General features: G+C 39.0%; 1 protein-coding gene across 1 annotated transcript in view; it reads right to left on the minus strand.

Moving 5' to 3' along the window:
• Nucleotides 1-898: 898 nt before the first annotated feature.
• Nucleotides 899-20,299, minus strand: part of tcerg1l (transcription elongation regulator 1 like) — a 578,623-nt gene continuing 559,222 nt past the window's right edge. Inside the window, exon 13 of the mRNA XM_059947663.1 lies at nucleotides 899-2,284. Within this exon, the coding sequence (XP_059803646.1) occupies nucleotides 2,128-2,284 (157 nt within the window). The 3' untranslated portion in view covers nucleotides 899-2,127. The remainder of the gene's footprint in view (nucleotides 2,285-20,299) is intronic.

The raw sequence follows: 20,299 nt of genomic DNA on the forward strand, positions 1-20,299 counted from the left end.
AAATGGACTGTTCTATATAACCAATGACAAGGTGTATAGAACATGTGAGTGCCTGTAGCTACCCCTCAGGTTTGGAGAAAATGAGAGGAGCTGAAGGAAAAATTGTTCAGGGTGAAGACCAGTACCGCCAGACAGAGGAGGGTGAAGGTGGAAGAGAATTCATTGGTTCTTTTGTCAAGAATGAAGTGGAGAGCTTTGAATCCTTCTTGATGGAGGATAGAAGTGCATAGGAACTGAACATCCGTGGTGGAAGATGAGGCGGTCACCAGCAGGGAATTGAAAGCTACTGAGGAGATCAAAACATGGGAAGTGTTGTGGCTATATGTGGAAGGGACTGAATCAAGGGGGGATAGAATGGAATTGAGATATGAAGAAACATGTGGGGCAGGAGCACGCAGAGACAATAGGCCTGCCCAAATAATCCCGTCTGTGGATTTTGGGTAGGAGGTAGAAGTGAGCAGTGCGGGGTAAGGTAACTATGAGTTTCATGGTAGCTCCCCAGAATGGATGAGGTCAGGGATGTTGTCGGAGACAGTTTTCTGATGGCCCTCTTCGAGGAGTAGGAATGAGGAGGTGTCTGAGAGTAGCTGCCTGGCCTCAGAAAGTTGTAGTGTGCCACACTGTAACAGCACCCCCTTGGTCTGTGGGTTTGATGGTAAGGTTGGGATTGACGTGGAGAGAGTGGAGGGCAGTGTGTTTAGAGGGGCCAAGGTTTGAGGAGGGGATCCTTACAAAATGTTTGTGACCTAAAATGTTATTTCCGTTTCTCTTCTCATGGATGTGGACTAACTTGATGAGTATTTTCATCATTTTCTTTATGTCATTTTAACACGAAGTACAGATGGTATTATGGTAAATATAAATTCAATTCTTATTAAAAAGAATGGTTAGATAAGATTGTGAAATATTTATTAATGAAAATATTGTGAATTATGTACATACTTTAAAAAAGTAAATATTAATGCATAAATGGAAATTGATATTACTTTTGATAAAACTAAAATTCTGCCTTTTTAGATACGTATAAGCTCAAATAATGTCTGAAAATATTACATTACAAAACTGTACTGTAGATGGGTTACCTTACTGCAAGCACAATTTTGAAGTATTACATTGTAGAAAGCCAAATTTTTGAATATACAGGCAGTTCTGTATGGTTACTTTCTAAATATTTTAAACATCAAGCTAGCATTACTGATCAGGCACTCTGCATTTTATGAGGTTTAACAGATTTGATGAGGCAAACAAATTTATTAAAGAGCACATAGTAATGTAAATAATCTTGTCATACTATACTTTTCCAACCTTACCCTCACTATTTTCACTAACCTCACTAGTAAATACAGGATACATAAATAAACTAAAATTGCCATGTAATTTCTTTATATACTGCAATTATAATTTAACAGTGCAATTCAACAAGCTGACACTGAGTAAAACTTATTTTAACTCCACTGAACTAGATGTGGGTCTTTTATTGAGCATCAATACCTGTAGACAGGTTAGTATTAATAATTTAACAACCCAGAGATGACTTTTGGAACAAGCTTCTTTTTAAAAATATAAAACACTAATTAAAAACCATGGCTTTGAAATTTTGCCATGGGATTTTATAATCCAAATGCTCAATTTTATTGAAATACTGCTATTTTGTATGGTAACAATTGTATTTGTTTCTTCTTTAAAATAGTGCTGATAAATGCAAATTCAATTAAGAGCACCAGTCCAGCTTCTTTTCACATGAGTAATCCAGCCTCATTTCAACATAAGTTGATGTCATTTTAAAGAAATTAATTTCTTTTCTAGCCAAAAAGAGGGCACTTTAATTGTCATGGAGGTTATTCAATATTACATAATGTGTGTGCTGAAACTAAACTGTTTTATTAAACTTTGCTTAAATGTCAAGCAAGAATATGATACATGTAGTTTAAATAACATGTCAAAAATTGGAGAATCAACGAAATACTGATCAGAGAGTTGTGTGAGCTGGTATTACCTATAACTTTAAATTTAAAAATGATCTTACTTTATACCTTTATTATACTATTACCCAAACACTGCACAGATAAGATTGTCTAAATTCCTTAGTCATCATATCCTTCACAGTAGTTCAGTTTCAGCAGTGTTTTATCTCATCTTCCTCAGTCGAATTCTGTTTTCTTTGTCCCTCTTTTTGAGAATATTTATGAATTGATTGAAGAAATGTTCTTGATCTTTTCTCTTTTGTACCATTTTAAATCGATGATCCCTTCCATTTTTTTCTGCAAATTCCTGAAAAGTGGATCTTGAGAAGGAAGAAAGATGCAAAAGACTTGTCATGGATTAGTTGTGATATGGCATACAAAACACGTGCATTTAGTTTGAAAAGCAAGTAGGAGTTCACTCCAATTTTTGAACTGATTTGCTTCAGATTATGATGCATGTTACAAAAGCACAGTAAAAACATACAATAGGACAAATATTTCCAGTTTTTTTAATGAAGGAAATTGCAACTGACTTTAAAGTAAAATGATAGACTATTTCATGGCAGTAAGACATTTTTTTTTCTCTTGAGGTAAGGCTTCTTGAAACCTCAGTGCTTTAATTTGCTAATATTTTACAGGAATGAGAATGCAGTTTATTCTACATTCTATGTTGAGTTGAATGGCAGATTTAAAAGCTTGGTGCAGTGACCATTCCAGAAGGTATTAACATCACAAATAATTGAAATTTGACATTACTGTGGCAAATGACAGAGCAAAGATATTGTGGAGTATAGCCTATTGACAAAAGATAAAATACTAATCTGTCACATATAGCAAGATGGGCCACGTTAAAATGGCACAACCTTGAAAGGGCAGCTGTAAGGCATTAAATATGTCCTATAATATGACACAATAATATGCTGCTATTCAAAAATGATGGGTTCAGCTCTTCAATGAGTTATGAGTTTAATTTCAATAACTAGAAAAAAAATCACATCTCTTGGGGAATCATATTAGAAGTCAGTAAATTACAAAGTCATATTATTGTTAAGGAATGTTAATATATTCAAATAAAATTTCTCCCACTCCAATTCTATTGGAGGCATTTACCATATAAACCATTTAAAATAAATGGATAAACAGCTCTACAGAGCTTAATTTAATATGAATAAATTACTATTCACACATGAACATTGCTCATTTTAAATTTCAGATTATAGAGCATATTTTTTCTACTTTATTTTATTGAGATGAGATTGAATTCACAAAATAAGGATTTAATGGGTATTTGAGACCTTGTCATTTATAAATGCAATTGTACTTAAATTTAAAATAAAAGATGTTACTGAGGGTATAGAAATAGAAATGTATTCACTAAGGTCATCACTATTATAGAATCCCAGCATAGATTTGATCTATTCCACCAAAGGAAACCTAAGATAGATGATAAATCTCATGAAAAAAGAGCAACAGGAAACTGTTGCACGGCCTAAAGAATATCAAAGCACTTGTGCAATGAATAACTGAAAGGACAATATACAAAAATCTTTAAAATAATGCGGAAGGAGGAAGTGTTTTTATATCACGGCAAAAGGCTTAATATGGTATTTGAAACTGAAAAGGAAATGTAAATGCAAATGTAAAATCTTGTTGGGAATTCATTTATTGTTGATGTCCAGCAAACCTTTCCTGGGAATAATTCAGAAATTAATCAACTAATTAAGAGAGGCAAAAAGCAAGTAACTGTCTTAGCTCAGTTAAAAGAAGACAAGAAGCTTGAGGAACACACAAAATGGCTGGAGTAATTACTGTGTCAGGCAGCATCTATGGTGGGAAATGGTTAGATGATGTTGTACTGCCCTCGCTGAGGTGTTGTAACATCAACTACACCATCAGCCAAACTCCATTCAAAAATGACATGAGAGTCAGGGTATAGCATTTTAGCTCGTTGGGTTTATTACAGACTCAATGGCATGACATAGTGAATCAGGAGTGAAAAAGCAATGCTTCTGCTGGGTAAATGATAGGATGGCTTTAGACCGAAACTCCCAACATAAACCTCTGACCTATTGCCAGCCAATGTGTTCTTATACTTACTACTGCCTGGCTGCACAGGAAGTGACCTAATCTGAAATTGTTTATTGAAATAAAAGCTGAATGACCTTACCAACATAAAAAAGCATGAATGAATTGCACAAATGGTAGCCAGACTTTTTGGGAGATCATATAAGAATGACTCTCATATCTTCTTGGCCATTGGATCATTTCAAGTTATAGTAGCAGATTTTGACCTTGACCTTTGTGTCATTCCAAGCATGGGGTAAATAAATATTTCTGTTCACAAAGGATTGATTATTCCATCCTACTGTTATAAGACTCTTGAATGAACCTTTAGTACAAAAATGGACTCTTGGACTTACACTCTATTATGATCTTGCACTTTATCATTTAAGAGCCTTGCACTTTTTTAGTAGCTGTTACACTTTATTCTAAATTGTTGCTGCTTTACTTTATTCTAGCTCAATGCACTGTATAATGAGTTGATCTGTAGAAACAGCATGCAAGAGAAGCTTTTCAATACATCTCGGTCCATTTGACAATAATAAATCAATCCCAATACTTTATTACAGTGAGGAGAAGCATGCTCGTTGTGCACTACGATTTCCCAGGAGCACAGACCTTCAAGAATACCAGAAATCTGAAATATAAATGGAAACTGCAGGAACTATTCAGTCTGTCAGCTGGTGATTTTGGAGAGAGAAAATGAGTGAATGTTTCTGGTCATTGACCTCTCATCAGCACATAGCAAAATCAGAATTCAAACAATATGTGTGGATTCTAATAACACTGGCACTTCTCGGGGATGTGTGCTGACCACTGCATCACTCTCTCTGTACCCATGACTCTGTTGCTAAGCACAGCTCAAATATCATCTATAAACTTGCAGATAAAACAACTATTTTTGGCAGAATCTCATTGTAACAAGAGCGTGACCATCTAGTTGAGTGGTGTCGCAATAATAACCTTGTCAGTAAGGGGAAAGAGCTGATTGTGGACTTCCGGAAGGGTAAGATGAGGGAACATATCATCGAGGGTTCAGGAGTGGAGAGAGTCAGTAGTTTCAAGTTCCTGGGTGTCAATATCTCTGAGGATCTAACCTGGTTCCAACATATCGATGCGACTATAAGGCAGCAGCTATATTTCATTAGGCATTTGAGGAGATTTAGTTTGTCATTAAGACACTTGAAAACTTCTACAGATGTAACATGGAGAGCATTCTGACTGGCTGCATCACCATCTGATATGTGGGGGGTGGGTTACTGCATAGGCATGTCGCAAACTGCGGAGTTGTAAGATTAGTCAGTTCCATCATGGGTGCTAGCCTCCTTAATATCCAAGATATCTTCAAGGAAAGTGGCTTCCATTATCAAGGACCCCTGACACCCAGGATGTGCTGTCTTCTCATTGTTACCATCAGGAAGGAGGTAGAGATGCCTGAAGGCACACACTCAGTGATTCAGGAACAGCTCCTGCAATACGAATTCGAAACAGATATTGATACCATGAACACTAACTCACAACTTTCTTTTTAAATTTCTGTTTTTTGCACTACTTATCTTAAATTAACCTTTTAATACACACACACACACACACACACACACACACACACACGGAGGGGAAAGGGGTGAAGCAGCTATGGAAATGAATAAACCGTCGACGTTTTGGGCTGAGTCCCTTCTTCAGATTAAAATGAGAACATTAGCAAGAAAGAAAAAAACCCTGCATTAAAACATTCTCATACTCTCTTGCCTGCATCACCATCTAAAAGGGTTTCTATGATTTTGTTAATCTAATGTTGATGTGGTAAGAGTTCTCTATTCACATTTACAATTGCTGCATTTATATCTTATAAAGGTGTACTTATTTGTAATGAAAATATAGAACTGGTCTATATATTGGATCTAAGTGCCAAATAAAAAACATTAAAAAGTAGAAAAATGTTAATAATGTTACCTGGAGGAAAGTACTATGATATGGAGGAGTGCCTTTTTGTGTGGGTTATCCAAATGTGATAGGTTCATGGAAGATGGTCTTGTTTTTCAGCTGATCTTTATCGTGCTGGTCCAGTCATGACATTACACACAGAGCAGAACTGCAATTCCCAGTGTGCTAAAGGCCCTGAGTCCTCATTATGTAGTTCATTGTACATATCTCTGTACTGAGTCCAGGAACAACTTGTTCTACCGTCATGAATCAAAAGCAGAGGTATGCTTCATAATGAATCAAAGAAATGCCCACTTGAGGAATGTTTCCATTCCTTCCAACATTTCCAGACAGGTTCACCATTTATTGCGATGCTTGAGAAGAGCTGTTTTTCTATCCAACAGTAGAAAACCTGGGTATTATTTAATGCTTCATATATTTTCCTTTCCATCAAAAAAGCCAAACGTGAAAATTATGCCTTGCATTCATAGAGATGGTTAGAAAAATATTGATAGGAATAATTTCAGACCTCATTAGAAGGGAACAACGTCAACACAGGTCACCTACATCAGTTGGACAGATTAGACAGAATATTAGAACAGCAGGATAACATGGAATAGGATTTTAGTTGACAGACGATGGTTAACACCAAGCTCAATCCAGAGACCACAGTGGAGATAGAAATAGGCTTGGATATTGGGGGAGCTGGATATCATGGGAGAAAGTTGGAAAACATGCAAACCCAGAAATGACAATGTTGAAGGAATCACAAATATGTGTAAGAGATATTTTGGGTGCTCATTGAATAATGGCGATTTCTCTGCCGAGGACCAAGGAAACTAGAAAAAAACAAACAGAAGGGCATTGAAAAATGTATGGAACTCCATTGCACTTCAGGCAACATGATATGAAGCAGGAAACAAAGTGTTGGAAACAAGAGCATCATACACTCCATCTCTAGGAAACCAGTGTTTTCCTCTCCACAGAAGTTACCTCACTTTCTGACTGGCCCAAACATTTTAGCTGATAAGACCATAAGATATAGGAGAAGAATTAGGCCATTTTGCCCAATAAGTCTGCTCCACCATTTTATCATATTAAAACTGATTCTGAGCTAAGACCATAAGACATATGAGCACAATTAGGCCATTTGGCCCCACGAGCCTGCTTTGCCATTTAATCATGGCTGATTACTTTTCTCCACCTCAGCCCCACTCCACGGCCTTCTGGTGACCTTTGATGCTGTTCCAATCAAGAACCTATCAATCTCTACCTTAAATACACCCAACAACCTGGTCTCCACAGCTGCCTTTGGTAATGAATTCCACAAATTCAACACTCTCTAGCTAAAAAAATTTCTCTGCATCTCTGTTTTAAATGGACGCCTCTCTATCCTGAGGCTGTGCCCTCTTGTCATGGACTCCCCCACCATGGGAAACATCCTTTCCACATCCACTCTGTTTAGGCCTTTCAACATTCAAAAGCTTTCAATAAAATCCCCCCTTATCCTAAATTTCAGTGTGTACAGATACAGAGCCATCAAATGTTCCTCGTATGGTAATCCTTTCAATCCCGGAATCATCCTTCTGAACCTCCTCTGAAACTTCTCCAATGTCAGCACATCTTTTCGCAGATGAGGAGCCCAAAACTGTTCACAACAATGAAGGTGAGGCCTCACCAGCACCTTATAAAGGCTCAGCAACATATCCCTGCTCTTGTATTCTAAATCTCTTGAAATGAATGCTAACATTGCATTTGCCTTCTTCACCACCAACTCAATCTGCAAGTTAATCTTTAACATGTTCTACTGAAAGACCCAAGTCTCTTTGCACCTCAGATTTTTGGAATTTTCTTCCAGTTTAGAAAATAGTCTGCACATTAGTTTCTACTACTAAAGTGTATGACTATGCATTTTCCAACATTGTATTTCATTTGCCACTTTCTTGCCCATTCTTGTAATCTAAGTCCTTCTTGAGCCTACCTGCCTCCTCAACACTATCTGCCCCACTACCAATCTTCGTGTCATCTGCAAATTTGGCAACAAAGCCATCTATTCTCTGTATAAATCATTGATATACAGCATAAAAAGAAGCAGTCCAAACACTGACCCCTGTGGAACACCACAGATCCCTTTATTCCCGCTCGCCATCTGCTACCATCAGTCAATACTCTAATCAAGCCTCTTACTCTTAACAATTTCTCACCATTCTCCTCCATCTAGTGGAATTGGTCCTTACTCTTAATAATTTCTCCTTTGGCTCCTGCCACTTCCTTCAAACTAAAGGTGTAGCCATAGGCATCCATATGGGTCCCATCTATGCCTGCCTTTTTGTTGGCTATGTGGAACAGTCCATGTTCCAAACCTATACTGGTATCCATCCCCCACTTTTCCTTTGCTACATCAAGGACTGCATTGGCGCTGCTTCCTGCAAACCTGCTGAGCTCGTAGACTTCATCAACTTTGCCTCCAACTTTCACCCTGCCGTCAAATTTATCTGGTCCGTTTCTGACACCTCCCTCCCCTTCCTTGATCTCTCTGTCTCTATCTCTACAGACAGCTTATCTACTGATGTCTAAAATAACCCCACGGACTCTCACAGCTACCTGGACTATTCTTCTTCCCACCCTGTTACTTGTAAAAATGCCATCCCCTTCTCTCAATTCCTCCGTCTCCATCGCGTCTGCTCTCAGAATGAGGCTTTTCATTCCAGGACGAAGGAGATGTCTTCCTTTTTTTAAAGAAAGGGGCTCCCCTTCCTCCACCATCAACTCTGCCTCAAATGCAGCTCTCTCATTTCACGCACATCTGCTCTCACCCCATCCTCCCGCCATTCCACTAGGGATAGGGTTCCTCTTGTTCTCACCTATCACCCCGCCAGCCTCCATGTCCAACTTATAATTCTCCATAACTTCTGCCAGCTCCAATTGGATCCCACCACCAAGCACATTTTTCCCTCCCCCCCCCCTTTCTGCTTTCCGCAGGGATCGCTCCCTATGCAACTCCCTTGTCCATTCGTCCCCACCATCCCTTCCCACCGATCTCCCTCCTGGCACTTAGCCTTCTAAGCGGAATAAGTGCTACACCTGCCCTTACACTTCCTCCCTCACCACCATTCAGGGCCCCAGACAGTCCTTCCAGGTGAGGCGACACTTCACCCTGAGTCTGCTGGTGTGATGTTCTGTGCTTGGTGCTCCCGGTGTGGCTTCTATATATTGGTGAGACCCGACGCAGACTGGGAGACCGTTTCGCTGAACACCTACGCCCTGTCTGCCAAAGGAAGCAGGATCTCCCAGTGGCCACACATATTAATTCCATGTTCCATTCCCATTTTGATATGTCAATCCATGGGCTCCTGTACTGTTGAGATGAAGCCACACTCAGGTTGGAGGAACAACACCTTATATTCTGTCCAGGTAGCCTCCAACCTGATGGCATGAACATTGATTTCTGTAATTTCTGTTAATGCTTCTCCTCCCCTTCTTACCCCATCCCTAATTTTTAAGTAAAAAAAATTCTCTCTCTTTCCCTCCTGCAATAACTCCTTGCCTGTTCTCCATCTTCCTCTGGTGCTCCCCTCCCCCTTTCTTTCTTCCAAGGCCTTCCGTCCTTTGATACTCCCCCTTCTCCAGCCTTGTACCCCTTTTGCCAATCAACTTCCCAGCTCTTAGCTTCATCCCTCCCCCTCCTGTCTTGTCCTATCATTTTGGGTCTCTCTGTTCCCCTCCCACTTTCAAATCTCTTACTATCTCTTTTTTTTTCCCGTTAGTCCTGATGAAGGGTCTTGACTTGAAACATCGACTTCTTCCTATAGATGCTGCCTGGCTTGCTGCATTCCACTAGCATTTTATGTGTGTCGCTGTAATCAGGCCAGTATCTTTTCTGTAATACCATTGGCTTTTAACTTGGAAAGCAGACTCATGTGTGGCAACTTGTCAAAGGCCATCTGAAAGTCCAGATATACAACATCCACTGCATCCCCTTTATCTATCATATTTGTAATCTCCTCAAAGAATTCCAACAGGTTCATCAGGCAAGATTTTCCCTTAAGGAATCCATGCTGATTTTCTCGTACCTTGTCTTGTGTCACCAAGTACTCCATAACTTAACAATTGACTCCAACATCTTCCAACCACTGAGGTCAAGCTGCCTTCCTCCTTTCTTAAAGAGTGAAGTGACATTTGCAATTTTTCAGTCCTCTGGCACCATGCCAAAGGCCAGTGATTTTTGAAAGATTGTTACTAATGCCTCCACAATCTCTGTCACCATCTCTTTCAGAACCCTGAGTCCTCAACTGGTGCAGTTAATCTGGCTCAGGTGACTTATGTACCCTAAGGTCTTTCATTGTTTTGAGCACTTTCTCCCTTGTAATAGTACCTGCACTCACTTCTCTTTCTTCACACACCCTTCACATTTTTGTTAGTTGCTCTCTGTAGGTTTTTAAAAGCTTCCAGATTCTCTATCTTCCCACTAATTTTGCCTTTGTTGTATGCCTTGTCTTTTGATTTTACATTAACTTTGACTTTCCTTGTCAGCCATAGTTGTACTATATTGCTATTTGAGTGATTATTTATTTTTGGAATACATCTACCCTGCATCTTCTTCATTTTTCCCAGAAACTCACACATTTGCTGCTTTGCTGTCATCCCTCCCAGCATCTCCTTCCAACTTACCTTGGCCAACTTTTCTCCCATACCACTGTAATTTCCTTAACTTCACTAAAATACTGCTATATCAGACTTCACTTTCTCCCTATCAAATTTCAAGTTGAACTCTACCACTGCCTCCTATGGGTTCCTTTACCTTAAGCTCCCTAATTGCCTCTGGTTCATTACATAATACCCAATCCAGTATAGCTGATTCCCTAGTAGGTTCAATGACAAACTACTCTAAAAGCCATTTCTCAGACATTTAACAAACTCAGTCTCTTGAGATCCATTACCAACCTAATTTTTCCAGTCGACCTGCATCTTGACATTTTCCATGACTATAATAACATTGCTCATTTGCCGCGCCTTTTCTCTTTCCCATTCTAATTGGTGGTCCACATCCCAGATACTGTTTGGAGCTCTGTATATATCTGTCATAAGGATCCTTTAACCCTAATAGTTTCTTAACTCAATCCACAAGGAGTTAACATATTTTGATCTTTTATTACATGTTTGTACTGATTTGATGACATTCTTTACCAGCAGAGCCACGCTGTCCCCTTTAACTAATTCACTATCCCTTTGATACAACATTCAGCTCCCAACTACATCAATCCTTCAGCCATGATTCAATGATAGCCACAACATCATATCTGACAATCTGTAATAGTGCAACAAGATCATCCACCTTATTTCTTATACTTGCTGGGAGTTGCTGAGACGAGTGTGTGTGGGGGGGGGGTGGGGGTGAAGAAGTGGAGAGAAAAAGGGAATGTCTGTGATAGGTAAGAGAATAAGAGACACAAAATGATGAAAGTGGTGTCTCCAGCTGAGAGTGCTGAACATTTAAAGATGAATATTAATGATCTATTAGAGTTGACATATAACATTTCATTGAGTTGCAATTGAACATGACAGGCTAGTGTCACCCATTTCTGTTCAAGTAATCACCATTGACTAATTATCTCATACCTTTACGTTCCTTTTTTTTCAAGCTTAAAGCCTATTGGCACCACTGTTGTCATATATCAAATATCCTTTATGGCTAACACGAAAATGACAAACATGAGAAATTCTGTAGATGCTGGAAATCTAGGGCAACACACACAAAATGCTGGAGGAACTCAGCAGGTCAGGCAGCATCTATGAAAATAATTAACTGTCGACATTTCAGGCTGAGACACTTATTCAGATTAAAATGATAACGTAGCAAGAAAGAAGAAATCCAGCATTAAACCATTCTCGTACTCTCTAGCCTGTATCACTATCTAAAAGAGTTTCTATGTTTTACTCATCAAAGTTGAAATGGTAAGAGTTCTCTATTCACATTTATACATGCTGCACTTACTTTGATACAGCTTAATAAAGGTGTAATCTGTAATCAAGAAAATATAGAATTGGTCTATATTATTGGATCTAAGTGTCAAGTATAAAACATTCAAAAGTAGAAAAATGGAAAAAAATGTTAATAATAGCTGGAAAAAAGTTGCATGATATGGAAAAGGGTCATTTTGTTTCGATTATCTTAATGTGATAAGTTCCTGGAAGATGGTCATACTTTTCAACTGGTCTTTATCATGCTGGTCCAGTTATGATATTATACACAGAACAGAACTGTATTTCCCAATGTGCTAAAAGAATTGAGTCCTCATAATGCAATTCATTTTAATGAGTCCAGGAACAACTTCTTGCTACAATCATGAATCAAAAGAAGAGGTATGCTTTGTAATGAATCAAAGTAATGCCCGCTTGAGGAATGTTTCCATTCCTACCAACATTTCCAGACATGTTCACCTTTTATTTGAGATGCTCAAGAAAAGCTGGTTTTCTTTCCAACAGTACAAAACTTGGGTATTACTTAATGTTTCATACTTTTTCCTTTAAACCAAAATTACAGAATGTAAAAATCATGCCTTGCATTGACAGAGATGGTTTAGGAAAATATGGATAGCAATAACTTCATCTAACCAAAACCCAGGTAACTGAGAGCTAATAGCTTCAATTTAAAGTTGAAAATTTTAAGGGGCAAGTTATCATTTCATGTTTTTCAACATCAGATTTCAGCTTTGGAATAATTACCTTTGACATTATCTTGTTAACTAAAATCATGAAAAAAACATACTTTGCAAAAGCTTACAGCATAAAAAATACAAAATAGTTTAAATTTATTAATATACAATTTTTATGTCACTGGTTTCCTCATTTGCTGTGTCATTTCTGTTTCTTATTTGTATTGTTGTATATATCAATGTTCTCATGCAGAAAATATAAATACGTTACCAGGAGTAAGGTGTGCAAGTCACCTGTAAAATTGCATAGTCAAGCACTCAAATGATAACTGACTTCAGGAAGGTAAGAGATCCCAAGCACACTGTTATGCAGGTGAATAATGTTAAACCCCAGCTTGCCAATAGGCTTTGAGCATAATGGACTTTCGGATCACTTATTGCATGTAAAGATGGAATTTTGCTTTAATTAAACCATACTGCATGCATTGTATATATCTGATTTGCAATGGACTGGAGTAGCATCGCAATCTCGTTGTCTGAGCAATGATGCCTCTGTGGAACAACAGTTTTACTCTATTCTACTCTCTTTAAGGAAGTGAAGAATAGAAGAGTTTCTGCAGATGCTGGAAATCTAGCATCTTATATGTGGTTCTTCAAGGAATTGATCTCTGTTCAAGTTTCTATAGTCCTCCTTTCCCTCTCCTCTCTTTTTTACTCTGGTGTCTTCCCCTTTCTTTTCCAGTCCTGAAGAATGGCCTCAATCCGAAATGTTGACTATTCAATTCCATGGATATATGAAACATACTGAGTTCTTCTAGCATTGTATGCTTTGCTCCAACAATTATAGATCACATTTCTGCATTAAAAATCATCTTCCAGCAGAATGTTATAAAAGACTGGACATAGAGCCCAGAATCAGCCCATTTATCTGCTCCCCAGGGAAACATTTAATAAAGAAATGAAATAATGTAAAAAGAACTGCTTTTGATGGAAATGTGAAGAGAAAAACAAAATTGTTATTTCAGGTCAAAGCACATCTTTCAACTTAGTATATTGAATTCTATGCTCTAGATATGATCTCTTCTACTCTATATTGGTAAAACCAAATACATATTGGATGACCAATTTGTAGAAACCCTCTTTTCCATCAACAGCTGAACTTGATTTTCCAGTGATACTAATCTCGCTGTCTTCAACCTTCTACATTATTCCAACAAGGCTAAAGCAACCTTTAGAAACAGTCCATGATGTTCCATTTGGGTATGTTGCAGTTTTCAGGATTTAACATTGAATTCACAATTTTTGTTATCCACTCCCTTTTTCCCTCTCCCTGTCCATAAATGTAAATATAACCTTCTGTCTTAGTGTGTCGTTTCCCTCATATCTCCATCTACTAGTTTATTTTGAAGTAATATTTTGCCAACATTGGTCAGCAACACATACAAAATGCTAAGGAACTCAGCAGGTCAGGCAGCATTTATGGAAATGAATTAACAGTCAATGTTCCAAGCTGAGACCCTTCTTCAGGACTGGAAAGAAAGGTTGAAGATGCCAGAATAAAAATGGGGGGGGGGAAGAATTCCAGCTAGAAGGTTACAGGTTAAGCTAGGTAGTTGGGAAAGATAAAGGGCTGGAGAAAAAGGCATCTGATAGGAGAGGAGTGTGGACCATGGGAGAAAGGCAAGAAGGAGAGTCAACAGTGGAGGTGATAGGTAGGTGAGGAGAAGGGGTAAGACACTACAGAAATTAGTGAAAAAGAATCAGATGGGAAGGTGTACTTGTAATTCAAGATTAGTGATGATCATATTTGAACAGGCTCATGGTGGCCATATAGTTAACTTCTGTATTTATTTCTTATTAATGCATGTACCTTGAGATTGTAAGGATAAATGGCAGTGCATAAGAGTCATCTAAGTCCCAAATTGCATCTTACAGAGCAACTTTATAATCTTCCCAATTATTCCAGTAACATCATTCTTGAAGTAGCTTTCTTTTAAATTACACCGTATAGTGACATTAGTTTGTTCAAATTAGCTGACTGTTGAACCTTGAGGATCAGGCTGTTAATGAGATTTTCAAATATGCACAACAGGTAGTGACCGAGCCTACAAAATCTTTACCCTTTCTATTATGTTTTAGAAAACTAGCATTAAGGTCCTTATTTGAATGAAGCCCATTTACCAATCTTTTAGAATGTCTATAAGCCTAAAACTCCAATGCCAATAGGATATCTTTTGTTAGATATTAACTGAGCAGAATTAAGATATTTTATTAAACTACTAATTTAAAAATACTGGAGTACTTACAGCAATCTTGGCCTCACTTGTATCCTTTAACTATCCACATCTCTGCAACCTAAAACTAACTTACTTAGCTTTTTTTCCTGTCAAATAGTTTTTGACCTGCAACATTAACTCTTTCTTTCTTTGCAATGATGTTGCCTGGTCTGCTGTTTTTGGTTTAACTTCAGATTTCCAATATCTGTATTTCTTTTTCTGGATTTTGCTTTCCACTCAGACTATCCTTCAGGATGAAGGTTTATTTGATTCAACTCTGTTTTATGGATATTCCAACCAATATAGGGGGTACAGACTCTTCCAGAGATGGGACAGGACTTGGCCTAAAGGACAGCTGGGTATATAGCTTGTGTGATGTGGTGTTGGGCTTCTCTCTGGTCCCTTTGCCAAATAGTCTTTGACCTGAAACATTAGCTCTGCTTTTTTTTATTCCATAGATATTGCCTGGCCTGCCATTTCCTGCATTTTCTGTTTTAATTTCAGAATGCTCCTTCCACACATTATATAGTCATGGACCTTGCATTTTGAGGAGTCAATGGGATCTTACAGTTCTTCGAATTAGCTTGAAAGCATTCTTGATTTTTTTTTTCCATTGTCCATCTGATAACCTATTTTCATAACAGCTCAGAATCGAGCTTCCTTTTAAGGGGCAAAATACAAGTTCCTGGAGGAACACCATAGGTCGAGCAACATCTGTGGAGGTAGAGGGACAGTCAGCATTTTGGGTCAACATCTTGCATTAAGCCTGAAGATATAGTGGGTAGTAGTCAGAATAAAGAGGTTTGGGGGTTGGGGAGCAAAGCAGGAGCTGGTAAGGATTCAGGTGAGAGAGGTTGATAGGCAAAGGAATCAGGTGGAGGGGTGGAGATGGCAAGAGAGGCTGGGAGTTGATGCGAGACAACAAAAAACTGCAGGTTATGGATTCTGATTAGAAAGGATGATGATCAGTAGAACCATATAAGGAGGGATGGTACGCAGATGGGAACAATATAGGGAGGGGATAGGAACTTAATGGGTTGAGTGTGTGGATAATAAGCAGATGAAAACAGGAGTGGGTGCGGGAGGAAAGAGAAACTGGGTAATGAGTGGTGGGTTGGGAAAGAAGGATGAGTGTGAGAGGGCCTGGCTGAATCAGAAGAGAGATAGTTTCAGGGTCAAGTGTTGGGCACACAGGTGATGTTGCCTGCCTAAAGGACCAAGTGAGTGAAATTCCTTAACATTGAGAAAGATGGCCTAGGTGATACTGATGTTAACTTGCTTATCCTTACAATGAATTGGAGGACTTAAAAAAGATAGGACTTGTTGTATTTTTCCAGTGCCTTGAGTTCCCTGCTGAAACCATTTCAGCTCTGGAAAGTGGTGCATGTTTTCTGGAGCCTCACTTACAAATGATGTTGTCATTGTGCACTGTTGTGCAAAGAAGGCAGGCTGGCAGACAAATTTCAAATAGATTTACATACACACTTAGACTTGCACAAACAAGCAGCAACAATAGGAGAAGACCTAATGTCATCTGCTTTGTTATCTAGCCAGAAAGGCATACAGGCAACATTAGAAGGGAAAAGTGTCAACATGGTTAGTTGGATAGATTAGGGGGCCAATTGAAGAAGGGGTAAGGGAATTTTAGAACCACAAGATCACATGGAAAAGGAATGTAATTGACAGATGACAACCATCAACAAGCTCAGTCACAGTGTGAATAGAAAGTGGCCTGGATGACATATGGGAGTAATTTGGAATACTTGAAAGTCTAGAAATGCCAATGTTCATGGAGTTACAAGATGTACTTCAGAGATCTTTTGGTTGCTCATTTAACAATGGGCATCCTCTGCCGAAGACCAACAAAATTAGAAAAGGAAACAGTAGGGTATTGAAAACTGCATGGCGATCCACTGCACTTCAGGCAATGCGATCTGAGACAGGCAACAAAGTGTTGGAAATAAGAGCACCGAAGCACTCCATCTCCTGGAAACCAGCATTTTCCTCTCCACAGTTGCCTCACCTGCTGAGTGGCTCCAACATTTTCTGTTTTACTATCAGGTATCCTACGTCTGCAGTTTCCTTTGCGACTTTCATGCTCTCCCTTGTGTGGCCAAGCCCATCAGGAAGGATGTGGGTAAACGTGAGGCAATAATCGTAGATAATAAGGCCTACAGAATTAAAGCTCCCTGTGCATGGCTAATGTTGCCATCTTCTGCTTGGTTTCATTGCTGTTCCACAGATTAAGGAGAATCTGTGACAAATTTGGACAGGGCAAGTCAGAGTAGAAGTGAGGATGACTTCTTTCCTCACTGGGTCGACTGATATTTTGCCTCCTCCATTGTCAAGTCAGCTTGCCTGGAGCTGCTGGAAATGTAGCTCAGGGAAGCCATGGGCATATGGTGATATGAAAGCTCCAGAGAAATGAGGTGGTGAGCTAAGTGAACCCAATATGGCTCTTATCTTAATAGCTGCCATAGCAATGGGCTGGATTATGCTGTAATGGACCTCAGGTAAGAAAATATTAAGCATCACTAGATGCTAAGCATTTTTTCTGTCTTGTAAAGCAGGATGAATCCAGCCATGATGCCAAGGGAAAAAGTGGTAGAGCTTGTTTGGTGATTCTTTGATCTGGCAAAAATCATTTGGTAAAATGGTTATTCACCAAAACTTCAAGCAAGCACCAAGATCTAAATTTGCTGGTAATAGGCAGGATCTTGAGTGTTAGATCCTTAGTACATAGATGGAATCGCAATTCTACAATTCTTTAACTTCAAGGCTGTGCACTAGGAGTGAGACCGCAATCTATCTTCTTCTGGAACGTGTGTCTGCAAAGAAAGGAATGCAGTGCTACGTGTATTGCTGAGTGATTCAAGACTCTGTGTGGTGTTCTCATAATGGACAGAACTGGGGTCAAGTACCAACTGATTCACTGAATCAGTGAAGGACTGTCCCAAACACCTGGTCTCCTAGTACAAGTAGTGGTCCATGACTCATTACAGCAGATAGTACATTCTAAAGCAGAGCTTTGTTTAAATTACAGAGTCACAGAAGGATATTGCGCAGAAATAGGCCATTCAGCCCATTTAATTCTATGCTGATCATCAAGCACTGATTACAACATTAATCCTACCCTAAGCCATTTATTTTCCCCCCACATCCTCAATAACTTTGCTATAGATTGGACCACTCATCTAAATACTAGGGGCAATATTAACTGAGACTAATTAATTTACCGGTCATTTTTAGAATGCAGGAGGAAATCAGAGCACCCGTAAGAAATGTACGCAATCACTGGGAGAATGCGCAGTCTCTGCACAGGCTGTGAGAACAGCAGACAAAATTGGCAACTGTTGGTTATATTCTGAAACAGCAGCAATATTTCAGGTGATAATGCCTGTCCCTGAAAGCAGAAAGGGATGACCTATCCTGTGACTTCTTATTTCTGCTCTTTTTCTCTTTTTGATTGAAGTGGGATCAAAATATATTCTTTTCAGCGGGGTTTGCCAGCTGCCACTGGCCACATCTCAAGCAAACTCTGAGCTTCACAGTGTAATGAAAAGGAATGGAGCTAAGTCATGATAGGTCCATTTGTTCTCATCCGGCAGGCATTCAACGTAACTTCAATATGAAGCACAAGAATATTTTGCCCAGCATGTTGTTAGCGCATTTCCTTTATCCCTCCATAAGGCTCAAGTCCATGTACTTTTATCTGGATGAAAGCCCCTGCAGCAGCTAAGTAGGACCGCTGAACTAATCTATAGTGCTTAGATCCAAGCGCACATTCCTGTGGCCATTTTCAGCAGAATGATATGAAAACGAGGAGGATATTCTTCAATAGTTTAATGCTGCAGACATCGGGATTCATTCTCTTTAGAAAACTAAGTATTACATGAAGTCTATACCTGGTACTAAGTGAAGTGGAACAGACAATAAGTGATTCCTTAACATTCATTTTTAAAAGCACCTGCAATACTGTGCAAAAGTCTCAGGCACCCCAGCTACATATATATGGTTAAAACCTTTGAACAGTACTGTAGTAATTTAATGTGTTGCACTGTACTGCTGTCCACACACGCACAAGAAAAACCAAATTTCATGATATACATGAGTTATAATAAACCTGATTCTGATATAGGTTTCTATTGTGGACTGAAAGTGGGAAGGGGGAAGGGAAAGGGGAGGAGCGGGAAGCACCAGAGAGACATACTGTAATGATCAATAAACAAATTCTTTGGAATCAATTGACCTTGCCTGGAGTCTCAAGGCTGGCTGCGTCTGCACCACACTGCCTCCCCTGGTGCAGATGCAGCCAGCCTTGAGACACCACCTATTGATTCTATGCCTCTTGTCCCTCACCACTCCTGAAGCATTCAACCCTTGCCATTCCCAAAATCCTATGCTTCCACCAGATTTACAAACTCACTCTCTGCTCCACATTGATAAATGTACTGCTGTGCGAAGGTCTGAGACCTGCTGACTATTTATATCTCTGTGTGCCTAAGATGTTTGCACAGTCCTGTAATAGATTCAATGACACATTCTTAAGAAAGTACAGATAAATAGTTACCTCACTACAGGTTGAGTACCCCTTGTCCGAAAATCCAAAAGCTAAAAACCTCTGAGATCTGGAATGTTTTGAGCACGGACACAATGTCACAAAAATCTACCGTGCGCTGGGAAGGCTCCCAGGTGATGCGCAGGTCACTGTTTAGCACAGTTCTGAGAAGTAACCTCACATATGTACTGAACAGAAGTTAATGAAAAATAGAAAAACACACTACATAAATCTTAAATTGTGTATTGAAAGAGTGGACTCGTCAGCGTTGGTCTGAACATATGGCCTTAATGGTATTCTGATCCTGAAACAAGCAAAGGTCAATTCTGACAAACTGCAAATTTAAGATAATTATGAATATTCAGATGGCTGGCTGCAGAAATTTAAGAAAAGGCATGGTATTATTTTTTTAAAGTTTCTGCTGATCACAAAGCAGCAGAGTTTGCCAAGATTTTTGCCGATGAAAATTAACACCAGAACAAGTCTACAATGCTGATTGCTTTTACATCTTACATAAAACACTAGATACATCACCAAAACAATTATAATTCAAGTGCAGTGTGCTGTAATCAAAACACAACATCATAGGTGGAGACTGAAAGCCTGCCATTGTTTGTCGTTGTTCAACAGCTGATTCAGGTATTCTCCCGATGCTGCTGTGCTGCTTCTGTTACCCTGCTCACTTTGCATTGTTATTATATTAATCGTATGTAATAGATTTTACTCTTAATTCCATATTTGTGATGAACAAGTGTAAAAGAAAGACTGCTTATCGATAGCACATAAACTTAGAGTTGGAAATGATGATGTTCCCGAGCTATCTCATTATATATTCCAAAATAAAAAAAATATGAAATCTGA

Source organism: Hypanus sabinus, chromosome 22 (genome assembly GCF_030144855.1).
Source record: "Hypanus sabinus isolate sHypSab1 chromosome 22, sHypSab1.hap1, whole genome shotgun sequence".
NCBI lineage: Eukaryota > Metazoa > Chordata > Chondrichthyes > Myliobatiformes > Dasyatidae > Hypanus > Hypanus sabinus.